The sequence below is a fragment of the Galeopterus variegatus genome, unplaced genomic scaffold (genome assembly GCF_000696425.1).
Source record: "Galeopterus variegatus unplaced genomic scaffold, G_variegatus-3.0.2 Scaffold3872, whole genome shotgun sequence".
NCBI classification, from domain to species: Eukaryota; Metazoa; Chordata; class Mammalia; order Dermoptera; family Cynocephalidae; genus Galeopterus; species Galeopterus variegatus.
Window position 1 is genome coordinate 116,849 of NW_007729983.1, and position 14,189 is coordinate 131,037.

The window sequence follows — 14,189 nt, forward strand, 5'->3', positions numbered from 1 at the left end:
CAGCAGGATCTCATTCTAAGCAGTGGGCTATTTAAATTTGCTAGGCTGAGAATATAAAACCTAAAGGGAGAAAGAGAAGAGGACAATAATTTCCATTTTTGGCATCTAAATTACGTTAAAATGGATTAACCCCTCTTCTACATCTGGAGAAATATTTCTGTTAAATCTTAATTGGAAGATAGTGCGCTTTCTATTGGAGCATTGGCTTTGTGTAAGTAATTGTCACTTTTAAAGTGGTTTTTATAATTTTGCTGTAAGAGTGAAGCAGTTAGCATCTGTTGTCAGCGTACTGTAATGCAGCCTCCTAATGTTCTACATCCCTCCTCATTCAGAGTAAGATTTTGGAAGCGAAGTAATTTTCAAGTATTTGAAGGTTGTGTTTGACATATAAAAGGAGTAACCAGAATGACTAACATAACCATTCTTACTTCTCGTATCAAATGTCCCTCCTGCCCCCTCCTCCACTCCTATGTTCTCCAGAATGTGCCAAGTTTTGTTTCTACCCTGGAAAATGCTGAGGGAAAAAGAAACTATGTATGTGGAGGAGAGAAAAACTTGTCTGAATATTTCTCAAAACACTTTCCTTGAGGTCCTTCAAATTAAAATTTCTTAAAGTATGTGTTGTTTTGTAAAATATATAAATGCATTTTGATCCTTTTGCAAACATTAAACTTAGAGTATTGTCTTATCCAGCATTGTGACCGAATAAGAAATAGAAAAAGCACTGGATTTCTTTGGAGCTAAAGATTACCATTTTAAGCTTTCATTCATTCACTTAATTTATTGAGAAGCTGCTATGTCCCAAACATTGCTGATTACTATATGTACAGTGTGTCACTTTATACTATACCTTTTCTAGTGAGTTATTTTAAAAAGAAATTTAGAAAACAAGAAAGTGTTTTCTATTTATCTACATGTTCACTATTTCTGATATTGATCATTTTCCTGTATCAGTCATTTTTTTTAAACAACCTGAGTTTCTGTCTAGTGTCATTTTCATTTAGCCCAAAGAGCTTTCTTTAACATTTATTGTAGTGCGGTCCTGCTGGCAGATAATTCTCTCACCTTTTGTTTATCAGAAACTATCACCTTCACTTTTTTTTCTTTCTTTCTTTCTTTTTTAAAGATGAGCGGTAAGGGGATCTTAACCCTTGACTTGGTGTTGTCAGCACCACGCTCACCCAGTGAGCTAATCGGCCATCCCTATATAGGGATCTGAACCCGTGGCCTTGGTGTTATCAGCACCGCACTCTCCCGAGTGAGCCACGGGCCGGCCCCCTCACCTTCTCTTTTGAAGGATATTTTTACTGGGTATGGGATTCAGAGTTGACAACTTCTTTTCTTTCAGCACCTTGAAAAATCTCATTTTATTATTTTCTAGCTTACATTGTTTCTAATGAGAAGTCAGTGAAAATTTTGATCTGTGTACTCTCATTGATGTTGTTTATTTTTTTCCTCTGCTACTAAGATTTTCCTCTTTATCACTGGTTTTGAGTGATTTATTATGATATGCCTTGGTGTGGGTGTTTTTTTCCTCTGCTGCTTGGGATTTGATTAGCTCTTTGGATCTGTAAGTTATAGTTTTTACCATATTTGGAATTTTTTCAGTCTTCATTTCTCCAGGTAGTTTTTCTTCTGGGATTCTAATTATACATGTGTTAGAATGCTAGATACTGCTCCACAGGTCACTGAGGATCTGTTTTTTTTTTTTTTTTTCTTAACTATTTTCACCTCTGTCATTCATTTTGTATAGTTTATATTACTGTGTCTTCAAATTCATGGATCTTTTCTTCTGCAGCTAAGCTCATTGATTTAATTTTTTATTTCAGATATTGTGTTTTTCTGCTTTAGAAGTTATATTTGTTTTATTTTTGTATTTTTTATTCTCATTATATTCATCTTTTCCTTAAAATCTTTTAACATATTTATAATAGCATTTTAAAGGTTTTTGTCTGCTAATTCTATCTTCTCTGTCATTTCTGGGACTCTTTCTATCAACTGGCTTTGTTTCTGGTGATGTTTCTGTGTCTTCTTTTTGTGTTGTAATTTTTGATTGAGTGCCTTGAATGTTATGTTGTTGGGTGTGTTTGTGTGTTTTAAATTTTCCATTGAGGCATGTTGAGCTTTATTTTGGCAAGCAGTTAAATTACTTGTGGATCAGATTAATCATTTTAGGTTCATTTTAAAGCTTTATTTGGGCAAGTCTGGAGTAGTCTTTATTTTGGGGCTAATTTAACCCTTTTACTAAGGCATGGTCATTCTGAGCTCTCTACTCAAAGCCCTGAATGTTCAATGAAGTTGCTGAGAACATACATGTCTCCCAGCCCTATGTGAGCTCTTGGAATTGTTCAGCTTATACCTGCCTGATAATTGTTCTCTGCCTGGCCTTATAGAATCTCACTCTTAACGTGTGCAGCTCAAGAATGCTCTCTGCAGATTTATGGAGCTCTATCTCTGCCTACTTTCCTCCTTGGAGAAACTCTTACAAATTTTGGTTTTCTCAGCCTCCCCAAACTCTGATCTCTGTTTCCTTGACTCAGTACAAATGCCATTTTCTGCTTGTATTCCTTCTACTTATGCCACAATCTATGTGGAACTTTCAGGCAAAAATCTGTGCTGATCTTAGGGCTCATTTCATTTATTTTTCTTTTCTCAGGGATCACTATCATTCTGAGACTGCTGTAAAGTATCTGAAAATAGTTGTAGCGTATATTTTATATAGTTTTCTTAATGTTTGCAGGAGAAAGGCAAATCCATTATGGCTGGGGGCAGAAGTCCCTGCTAATTTAGTTTTAATTCTGATTTATTTGTATTTAACTGGTGCTTAGTTAATGGGAATACTCTCCAGCTGATTATGCAGGGTGTTATAGGGGCATGCCTCTGAGATTTGGCCTTCGTATTTACACATTTGGTATAGAATTCCAAATAAGTGAAGTCTGGGCCATCCTAAATGACAGCAAGATTAGGAAGAAAGACAGAATTTTTCTTAGATTACTCTCTTATTAATGTAGGGCTACTGAAGTTTTAAAAAATGCTTTAGTTGTTATACCCTCTTGAATCAGATCCCATTCTTATAAATCATATTTTCCTGATATGAATTGATATAGCCATGTTGTTAATTAACTGTATCCTTTTAAAATTCCAGGAGCAGCCTTTCTTGCTATTACAACTATCTATGCTGAGTCTGGATCAGGTTTTGTGGTACCAAGTGCTTCTGCCAAAGCAGGGGTGGAAGCCATGAACAAGTGAGTTAATCCTGTCACTGAAGACAAATAATGTACTTTGGTAGCTCATGGAACTAAGTTACTGCTTTCTGGTTTCCTTTCAGAGAAAAGTAAAACAAAGACTAATTTGGATTCACCAGGAGACACATTCTGAATATGTCCTGTTTGTCTGTAGCAGCGCTGTCCTATAGAACTTCCCACAGTGATGGAAATGTTCTGTAAATCTGCACTATCCAATAGCCACATGTAGCCATTAAATCCTTGAAGTGTGGCTGCTATGACTGAAACAGTAAAATTTTAAGATGTAAAATTAAAATTAACTAGCCACACGTGGCTAGTGGCTACTTATTAGACACCACAGGTCTGTGGCCTTTTTTGCTCTCCCATGTATTTTTACCAGTGCCATCCCTAACCTCTCATAAACACATCTTCATCCTTTTATTGTACCTAACACAGACTGTGAGCACTTGGCCAAGTCTGTGGCCTTTTCTCAGCAGAGTATGATTGCTTTTTGAACCTGTTCCCCATTGGCCGTTTCCCTTGTCTTTGTTGTAATGGAGGTTCGCATCACTGCTTGTCTGGCTTACTGTAATAATCTATAATGTATTTTTCTGCTACTCGTCTCTTCCCCCCTTTATTTTTTATTCATATTCCCACCAGAATTATTTTTCTAAAAATATATATCTGCTCATGATACTCCTAGCTACAAACCTTAGATTGTTTCCTGTTATTCTTTGAAATAAAATCCAAAACTCAGTAAATATTCTAAACAGACTTGTTCCCGACCTTTGTTTATTAATTAATTTATCACGTGCCTTTTGTGTATCTGGCACTATGCTAGGTACCAGGGATATGACGGTGATAGAAATAGAACAGTCCTCACCCTCAACTGAGCTTAAATTCTTGTACTCTTCCATCCATTATTTCAGTGCTTTAATTTCCTTAGAACTCTTCTATGTCTCCTTAAATGTGTGACACATTTTTGTACGTCTGTGCCTGGGTTATGTTGCTGTTGGAATTTGCTGTGATGTTTTGCCTGCTTTCAAGCTTAACATCATCTTACCTCCTCTGGGATGTTTTCTCTCATTTCTCTACACAGAATTAATCATTCCCTATTCTCTGTGCCTCACATCTTTGTTTAATCTAATCTAGTAAGAGGACAAACACACTAATAAACAGATTCTAAATGAAGGTAGTAGAAGCACAGAGAAGGGCATGCTAAGCTTTTTAACATAACATTACAGCTATCTGACTTTCCTGCTAGCGTGAGTTCTGTGCGAGAAGGGGCCATATGTCTGTATCCTCATTACCCAGAAGGATCTGGCACAAAGCTGGTGCTCAGTGCTTTTTGAACTGCATTATTGTTCTCTTTCTTCCAGTAGTGCTAAGTACCTTTTAACATTTAAATTAACAATAGACATTCATTTAAGATAGAGAAAAGCATTACTTTATTCAGAAGTTGACTATTAGTCTGAATAGAGATAATTACCTTTTTAAATGTCAAATAGTATTGGAAATAAAGGATCGGAATTTGACTATGAGTATTTTGGCAACATTAACATTCATTTAAGATAGAGAAAAGCATTACTTTATTCAGAAGTTGACTATTAGTCTGAATAGAGATAATTACCTTTTAAAATGTCAAATAGTATTGGAAATAAAGGATCGGAATTTGACTATGAGTATTTTGGCAACATTCATACAACATCAATATTTGTTTTGCTGGGACCTTTGAATCTTGTTAGAGGTTTCAGTTTCACGTCCTTTAAGGGCTATAATTCTGTGCTAAATATGTGTGTTCCTTTACAGCCCACGTTCCCATCAGCCCTCTTCTCATACTTTATAGTACATGGTCATACTGAATACTGCCTTGTTGGTTCCTAAATACTGCATGGTGTTTGTATTTATACTTTTTCCTTTGCTTATACTGACCCATATGCCTGGGCTGTCTTCCCTTCTCCATCCGATTTTCTGTAATCTCCCATTTCCTTCTCCTTCCCCCACCTCTTGCAGCAAACTCCTAATCCTCCTTCAAGTGCCAGCTCAAATATCACCACCTTGAGGAAGCCTTCCCTGTCACTCCCAGTAGACTTAGGTGCTTCTTTCTTCAAGCAGCCATGGCACACATTATAATTTCCAGTATAGTAACTAGTTCATTATACAATCAAAGGGACCTCTCTTGAGAGCAGAGACTTTCTTTCTTTGAGGCTAAACACTGCTTATAGGGTGTTGGCACGTGGTGAGCACATCATAAACATATGTTGAATGAACTACAATAGTGGCTAATATGTACTGAGTATATTGTGCTTAGCATCTTAACATGCAGAGCTAACCGTATGAGGTGGATTCCTTGTCATATTACAAGCTCTTCAGTATATAAGCTAGCTTAATGAGAGCTGATAGATCTTGCTAGCAAAGGAACAAATTTATCTGGCACACCTCTGAGTGGAAGTAGAGTGGCTTTTCCTCTAGGCAGGTTTTCTCAAAAGATAGCTCAGCTTTTCATAGACTCTGCTCAGTTCAGTTATTCCGTTAAGACACGAAGTTACTACTTCTCAAGCAATTTAGAGTGTGTGCACCCCAAGTACATGCCCAGGGTAGGTGTGGTTATGAACTTTGTCAAAGTTCACTCAGAGGAGCCATTTTTATGTATGATTTGCCTGAAAGAGATGCAGCCCACCTATTTTTCCAAAACTCATCTGTGGATTAAGTCAGATTAACCAGCTGTACTTGGATCACATGTCCCCTGTTCCGTAGAACTGGTTTTACTGAATTGGCCTTTGAAGTGATACTGTCAGTCTATATTGATGGATATTTTACAGTTTCATAAAATTTACCCCATTTTATCTATTGCAAGGGTTCATTGTCTTAAGGACATTATTATATTACTCAGTTTTCCTTTTATGAATCTTCTGGGAAGACATGTTTATCTGGTTTTTGTATTAGAAGCAATTGTGCTTTTCCTGAGTAATTTGCTTGCTCTTTCCTTATGAGCACTGTGAATTGTGTAACTGATTAGGCTTACCTTTTTTTCATAGGGTTATGGAAAGAGTAGATACAAATTTGTGATCTGCCTATGGTAATTATATGGAACTTCACAATACATTTAAATATTAGCTTCATTTTTGGCTCCTTTATATTTCCTTATCCTAGTTTCTTCCCTTCCCTTCCTCCCTTCCAATGATCTTATGTTCCTTATTTGTGTTATTTGTGTTCTTTTAAGCTACTTGAAGCCATTTTTGAAACTAGATTAAATATATATGCACACAAATATACATACCAATATAAATTCCTAAAATAAGTTTAGATAAAAACAGTTAGACCTATCTATCAACTAGGCTTTTAAAAGAGGTCGCTTCAAGTTTCCATGTTTGCTATTAGTCTTATATTTTGCTTCAGTACATTTAGCAAGATTTTGTTAGATTCCTATTTCCTTTCAAGCTCAGTTCAATAATTTTATTAAAGTCTCATTAAACATGGATGTGGTTAATATTTTAAATCTATGTAATCCATCTCTTACTCAATTAAAGCACTTGTGATGTCGAAGACATTGTAATCCAATGCACAAGGTTATAAGTAAAGTAATAGTAAATTTTGTAAATACAGGACTGAACTCCAGAAAATGTGAAGAGAGGTCATGAAGCTCTCACATTTGAATGAATACCTACTCTATCAATATACATATAAATGTATATTGATATTGGATTTCTTGTTCTAAATTGTATAAATGATAGGTAGTGTAGCATAGTGATTAAGGACACTAAAATGTACATGGTAGGTGGTACAGTAGAGTGATTAAGGGCACAAACTCTGGAGCTAGACCACTGAAGTTGACAGATTAGCCATATGATGTAGAGAAAATGATTTAACCTCTCCTTGTCTCAGTTACCTTATTTATAACATAGGGAATAATAATACTACCTATCTGTTGGGGTTATACTCTTTTGTAAGTAGTAAGCATGTAGTGGGTCCTATTTATTAGTGTTTTTAACTTATGGTATAATATTTTAGAATATATGAGGGTACTTCAAAAAGTTCGTGGAAAAATAGAATTAAAAGATAATATGAATCTTTCCATGAACTTTTTGAAAACCTCTCATATGTTGTTGATTTTAATTTTTAGGTCTCTTGCAGCTGAATGGGGCAAATATGGAATGCGATTCAATGTGATTCAACCAGGGCCTATAAAAACCAAAGTAAGTCGTAGTTTACTTATTATCATATTGTGAACGATTAAAGAATAAAGCGATGATAGATGTATTCTGGTTGTGGTGTGAAGTACTTTCCAGGGATGCCTGGGTTTGGAGCCCTTGTCATAGGGAAGAGGCTTTTGCCATTATCCAATATAAGAAATGAGGAAGGCAGGGGTATAATCGTATGCAATTTCTTGATAAATTGTATTTTAGCATCTTAATTTCCCGGGTCTTTTATGCCATCAGTTTTGGAATTTTGTTAGATTTGCTTCAATAATCTGTAACTGTCCTGTATTTCTTATTTTTCACCATGTTTTAAAGACTCTTACTTTGACTAACATCCTTTTATTTTAAATCGTACAAATGTAACTATATTTTTAGTTTAAGAGACGCTCTAGAAATTTATCATACAGGCTTGATCTTGCTATAGGTAGCGTTTTCTTTGACTCATGCTTGTGCTTTTTCACTTTCAACAGTCAATTATTCATGTCATCTAACTCCCACGTTTCTCTGATGAAAAATCCTTCTGATGGTATGCATTTTACCTATAATTAATAGTTCTTACAGATACTCATGGCAACTCATAATTATCACTCATTCTGTTACCAGCGTTGCTCACAATGTCCACAGATTCTCTGTTCACTCACATTACCCCAAATAACTTCACTCTCATGCTTTTTGTTTTCATGTAAAGCAAGAATTTATGACCCCAACCAGGATGTAATGCAATTTCTTGATAAATTGTATTTTAGCATCTTAATTTCCCAGGTCTTTTATGCCATCAGTTTTGGAATTTTGTTTGATTTGCTTCAATAATCTGTAACTGTCCTGTATTTCTTATTTTTCACCATGTTTTAAAGATTCTTACTTTGACTAACATCTTTTTATTTTAAATCGTACAAATGTAACTATATTTTTAGTTTAAGAGACGCTCTAGAAATTTATCATACAGGCTTGATCTTGCTATAGGTAGCGTTTTCTTTGACTCATGCTTGTGCTTTTTCACTTTCAACAGTCAATTATTCATGTCATCTAACTCCCACGTTTCTCTGATGAAAAATCCTTCTGATGGTATGCATTTTACCTATAATTAATAGTTCTTACAGTTACTCATCGCAACTCATAATTATCACTCATTCTGTTACCAGCGTTGCTCACAATGTCCACAGATTCTCTGTTCACTCGCATTACCCCAAATACCTTCACTCTCATGCTTTTTGTTTTCATGTAAAGCAAGAATTTATGACCCCAACCAGGATGTAGCTTTGAAAGCCCAGCCAAAGTTTCATAACTTGTGTTGTAAAAACACATTGGAAAATAATACTGAGGAACTGCTTAGGTTGTTGGCAGCTTTGGAGTATTAAATATTAACATGCAAAAGGCTGTATTAGTTTATGTAGCAGTTTAAAGAGTGGAAAATAGAAAAATTACCTGAGTAAAACTTGATCGAATATCTTATTTATCTGACACTTCAATAATAAAAAGTCTAATGAAATTAGTGGAAAAATAACTCAAAAGCATTAAAAAACACATGATTCAGGGTGGCCCTCTCCTAAGCACTATCTGAGAAGAACTCTAGTCATTGAAGCTTCTTCCTAGGGCCTCAATATATAGGAAAGATCACCCACATTTTATTTATTTATTTAAGATATATTTATTGAGTGCCCACTGTGTGCAAAGGTACTGAGAAAGATACAAGAACATTTGTGAGAAAGTGCTTGCCATCAAGGAGCTTATTGTCTAGAAGTATAGATATGAGTTGTACCCAAATAATAAGTTTTTAGTTTGAAACAGATTGAAAAGGAAACTGAAATATAGAAATCCCCTATAAACACTCATAGAACTAATACTGGGACCACATGCTACCCTTTGTCTCTGCCCAGGGAGAACTGGAGGGCTCACAAGTAGCCTCCTGGGTGTTTGCTCTGTCTCATTCCTGTGTTATTGCACAAAACTGTTACCTAGACTTCAAGGCACCAGTACAGAAAAACCCAGTCATTTTTATTAATCAGTGCATATCCATCCTCATGGTTTCTTCCTTCACATCACTAACACAAAGCAGAAATTGTTTGGTCAATTTAGTTATGGTTTTTCTCTCTCTAGGATCTACTTGAATTTAATATTTCTAAATACTTGTTTTCTTCCTTTCCTATTATTTTAGGAAGAAAGGAGAACAGGAACTTCCTCTGAAATATTTCCTACTTGAGTCACTTTTCTGTGTTTACTAAATTAAATGACAGGAGTGCCACTACCCCCACCACACTAAGCTTGTACATATTGCAGAGTATTTTATATATATTTTCTCATCTGCTGCTTATAACAATTTTGGGAGGTAGTTAAGATAGATATCCTCATTTTGCAGAGAAGAAAGTAAGATAAAAAGGTTATGTTTTCCAGTGGTTTTGTTTTTGTTTTTAGGCCAAAGTTAGGTAACGTGGTATGTTTTGGGCTATAGTGAATGTGAAAGAATTTGTTGAAATTCTGTTATTTATAAGGCCTATGGTATGGACAGGCTACTGTGGTAGCATTCCATTTTATGATAATTTGTTTCTTAAGTAGGAAAGGGGTTGAATTAAACAAAACAACCACAACCTAATTGCTTTCTTAATTTCTAAGGGTGCCTTTAGCCGTCTTGACCCAACTGGAACATTTGAAAAAGAAATGATTGACAGAATTCCCTGTGGTCGTCTAGGAACTGTGGAAGAACTTGCAAATCTTGCTGCTTTCCTTTGTAGTGATTATGCTTCTTGGATTAATGGAGCAGTAAGCAGTGATGTGTCTCTTGACTTTTGGGAGGGGGATGAGTTTGGGATGGGGAGGCCTATTGTGGAACCAATCCTGGCAATACTGAATGTAAATATGATTTAAAATATTTACTCAGCTGTAAATACTATCAAAATATTATATTTATATATAATTTAGCCTATGAAATTTACTCATTGATTAATTAAATTAATGTTATTCTGGTAGACATGCCTTTAAGATGATTTTTAAGACTGTAGAATTTGAACTTGAGAAGATGGTGGAAAGAGGATTCTAACTAGAGTAAATTAATTCAGATTTAATCATCAGTTTTATCTTAAAATTTGGGCTTTCATTGGAAGTGCCAAGGAGACGTTCCATCCAATTAGTATGGGAAAATGGCTGCTGGTTCAGAAACCAGGAGTTAGTTTCAAAATTTTTAATATATATTTTTTTTCAGGTCATAAGATTTGATGGTGGAGAAGAAGTGTTTATTTCAGGTGAATTCAATAGCCTGAGGAAGGTAATGCCTTTCGTGTATATAATGTTAGCAGCTAGGATACTAAGCTTTAAAATCACACAAGAAACACATTAAATTGACATTTTCTTTTTGTGTTAGGTCACCAAGGAAGAATGGGACATAATGGAGGGACTCATCAGGAAGACAAAAGGATCTTAAGACCACTCTGGCCTTCATCTTGGTTACAGAATAAAGTCAGGGAATAGAAATAATACAAACTATCTATAATATTTTGAGTATTTTCAAGTCTAATAAATTGTTAATTAACAAACATTCATTGAGTGTGGATTATGTTCCAGGCCAGTGGCAGCCATTGTATATTCAAAGATAAATAAGATGGGACATTGTCTCTTCAAAAGATCTTCAAAAAATAGAAAAGAGGGAAAGTGGGTGAAGGCTTTGATAGAGGTAAAAAGTGCTTGGAAGTACAGAGAAGGGAACAGATATTTGTGACCTGGAAAATCAGGAGAAACTTAATGTCTGAAGTAGCATCTGAGTTACATATATAGTATGCCTATAGTGATGGGGCAAAAGGAAGAAATTAAAGGATCTACACTAAATTTAATGGATTCTGCCTTTCCAGTATATTTCTCATCTGCTGCTGCTACTTGGATTTGTGAATTATCTTCAGATAGCTCAATATTATCTCAACCCTTGAAGTTTTCCCAGGACCTATTTTGTAGCCAGGTATTTTATTAGATACTGAATAATCTACAGCCCTTGCCCTCATGAAACTCATTATCTAGCAGGATAGACAGACCTATAAATAATTATTTATGATACATTGTGATAAATATTATTCCAGCACCATTAAAGTGTGGAGGAGGAAGTAATTCATTGTCTCCAGAGTTTAGAGAAAGTGACACGTAGGAGAAAGCATTCAATCTCAGCTTTGAAAGAAGAATAGATTTCTATGGGAGAGAAGATGAACAAAGCTTATAAAATATTTTTGTGTGTAATTTAATTTTATATTTGGTTTGACTAATTTGTTATCCTGAGAAGCAAATAATAAGAAAGCCAAAGTCGCAAGTCAACAGAGCTATAATTTCGAGCCTATATTTTTTAAATGTCCATTTTGCTTTCATAGGAATCACTTGTAACATGCTCTCTAGACTCTCTCCATTGTCCAAATTGCCAGGAGAGAAAACCAGCTTTCCTCTTACCTCATCTGAATAGATTTACAAAGGAATTTAGTTTTTCTGTTCGAATTTATATGCTATAAGCACTATACAGAAACCCCTATTACATTGATAGGTGTGTACATAAATTACATTTTTTACATTTAATTGTGTACATACAAGGGTAACATTACAGATTCGGAATAAGTGGCCTTGACATTCCCAATTATACCAGCTTTTAATTGACATTCCCAATTATACTGAGCTTTTCACGATGTTACACTCTTTCTGCACTCTTGCAATACAGATACCCAGTCTCCATTTTACCTTTAGCATTAACTCTGATTTTCTTCTCACACATCCATATCTTTCTTCTTTAAATTATCAATACTTCTCATAGTGTAAGAAAAAAAGTGCCAGTAGTTGTATGACCTTGTATAAGTTTCATCACTTCTTATTTTCTTCATCTGCAACATATAGGATTATGACATCTGCTTCATGGGGTTGTTATGAGGATTAAGTGAGATGAAATAGGTAAACACTGTGCAATATGTAAAATACACAAATGAAAGATGGGCCTTCCTGTCTTTTCCTACTCTTTCACTTTTAAGACATGGTTATCGTAGAAAATGAGAGAATACAAAAGAATAAGAAAAAGATGAAAAATTCACGAACCTCCTGAAGAAAACTTCTGTTAGTACTTTGGTGTATTTATCTGCAGCCTTTTGTTCTTTTAGTTAATTTCTATTTCTTGTGGAAGTAATTTGTGCATATAATTTATACAGAGTCTACCGCAGTCCCCACTCCAAGTGAGTCCCCACTCACTTCCCATAGCAATTGTCCTCAACTCTTTTAACTGTTTCTTTGTCTTCTGGAATATACTTCTATTTTTAAAAGCAACATACTTTATTTTGCTATTTCTTGATTTTTTTTCCAATTTTATAAACTTTGTTGACTTTCTTCCCTGAATGATGAAGGTTTAGCATTCTTAATCCATTTCCATACCGACCTTCCACCTCCCACCTCTCACCAAACACATACTCTTCCCCTCCACTAATTCTACATAACCATATACCTATTTTTCGTTAAATTGATATTCAGTATTGACATGTTTATAACTTTATTGTTTTTCCCCAATATTTTCTCAAAATCCCTCTTTTTTTAAATAGTTCAGATTGTATAATAAATCATCCTGGCTTTTATGAACATGATTTTTAGTATACTATTGTTTATGTGTATCATAATTTATTTAATTCTTTATTTTTAGACTTAGGATTTTTTTCAGTGTCATAAAAGTGTGGTGAACATGTTTGTGCATAAAACATTTTTAGAATCCTTATGATGGAGTCCTAGAAGTAGTAGTATTAATCAAAGGTTATGAAGCTCTTGAAGGCCCTTGATGTACATTTCTAAGTTGTTATTCCAAAAATTTTTATGGGTTTAAACCCCGCTGAGTAGTGTATGACAATGCCAATTTCAAAAAACACCTGCCAACAATTAAAACTATTTACTAACTTTGTAAGGAACAAATGATAGCTCCTTTAAAAATATGTTTAACTACTAATGAGATTGAATACTTTTCTACACTTGTGAATTTTCTTGTTTGTACTTTTTTTACAAACGAAATTCATTAGGTTAAAAAAGTATTGTCTGTTGGTGTCTCAATAGGATATTATACAAATTTTGATTTGCATGAATTCGAATATAGTTTTTTCTTCTATAAGGCATCTCTTAGAGTTTGCCTCATTATTGTATGTTATTACAGATGATGGGTGAGGAAGCAAAGCTTGCAAGCATGACAGAGGGAACCAGAAAAGAGAGATCATGAGGCTCTCGACTATTAGACATTTTTTCCTGAGTCTGAAGAGAAACATTGTTGATGGATAATCACTATACTCTGTAACAGACCACCTTCAGACTGTAACCACATCAATATTTCACCTTCAGAATTATTACTTTGTCATTCTATTTAGACTTTGTCTATTCTTTTTTTTTTTTTTCCCCTTTTTGTCTTTTTTACTGACCGGCAACGGGATCGCAACCCTCGGTGTTGCGCCCACACCGTGCTCAGCCAGTGAGCGGGAACCGGTCTCCACATGGGATCCGAACCCTCGGTGGGAGTGCTGCTGTGCTCCCAAGTGGCACACTCTCCAGTGCACCACCGGGCCGGCCCATAGACTTTGTCTATTCTGTAAGAGTCCTGCCTCTATTGGCACAAATGGAAGAGTTAATACTCAATAAATTAAAGTGAGGATTATCGGTAACAGTATCACTTATCTTACAATTAATATGTGAAAACACCTCCGAAATGTTTTTATATGTTTTATATGTTTATACATTTAGATATCTTACTTGTGAAATGACTGTTCAAATTCCTTACACATTTTTCTAT

The 14,189-nt window shown here is 35.0% G+C and overlaps 1 protein-coding gene across 1 annotated transcript in view; it reads left to right on the forward strand.

Moving 5' to 3' along the window:
- The window catches only part of DECR1 (2,4-dienoyl CoA reductase 1, mitochondrial), a 29,396-nt gene extending 18,444 nt beyond the window's left edge, over positions 1 to 10,952 (forward strand). The window contains exons 6-10 of the mRNA XM_008586198.1: positions 3,146 to 3,245; positions 7,348 to 7,420; positions 10,034 to 10,180; positions 10,620 to 10,682; positions 10,779 to 10,952. Coding sequence (XP_008584420.1) covers positions 3,146 to 3,245; positions 7,348 to 7,420; positions 10,034 to 10,180; positions 10,620 to 10,682; positions 10,779 to 10,838 — 443 coding nt within the window. The 3' untranslated portion in view covers positions 10,839 to 10,952. The remainder of the gene's footprint in view (positions 1 to 3,145; positions 3,246 to 7,347; positions 7,421 to 10,033; positions 10,181 to 10,619; positions 10,683 to 10,778) is intronic.
- Positions 10,953 to 14,189: the final 3,237 nt, after the last annotated feature.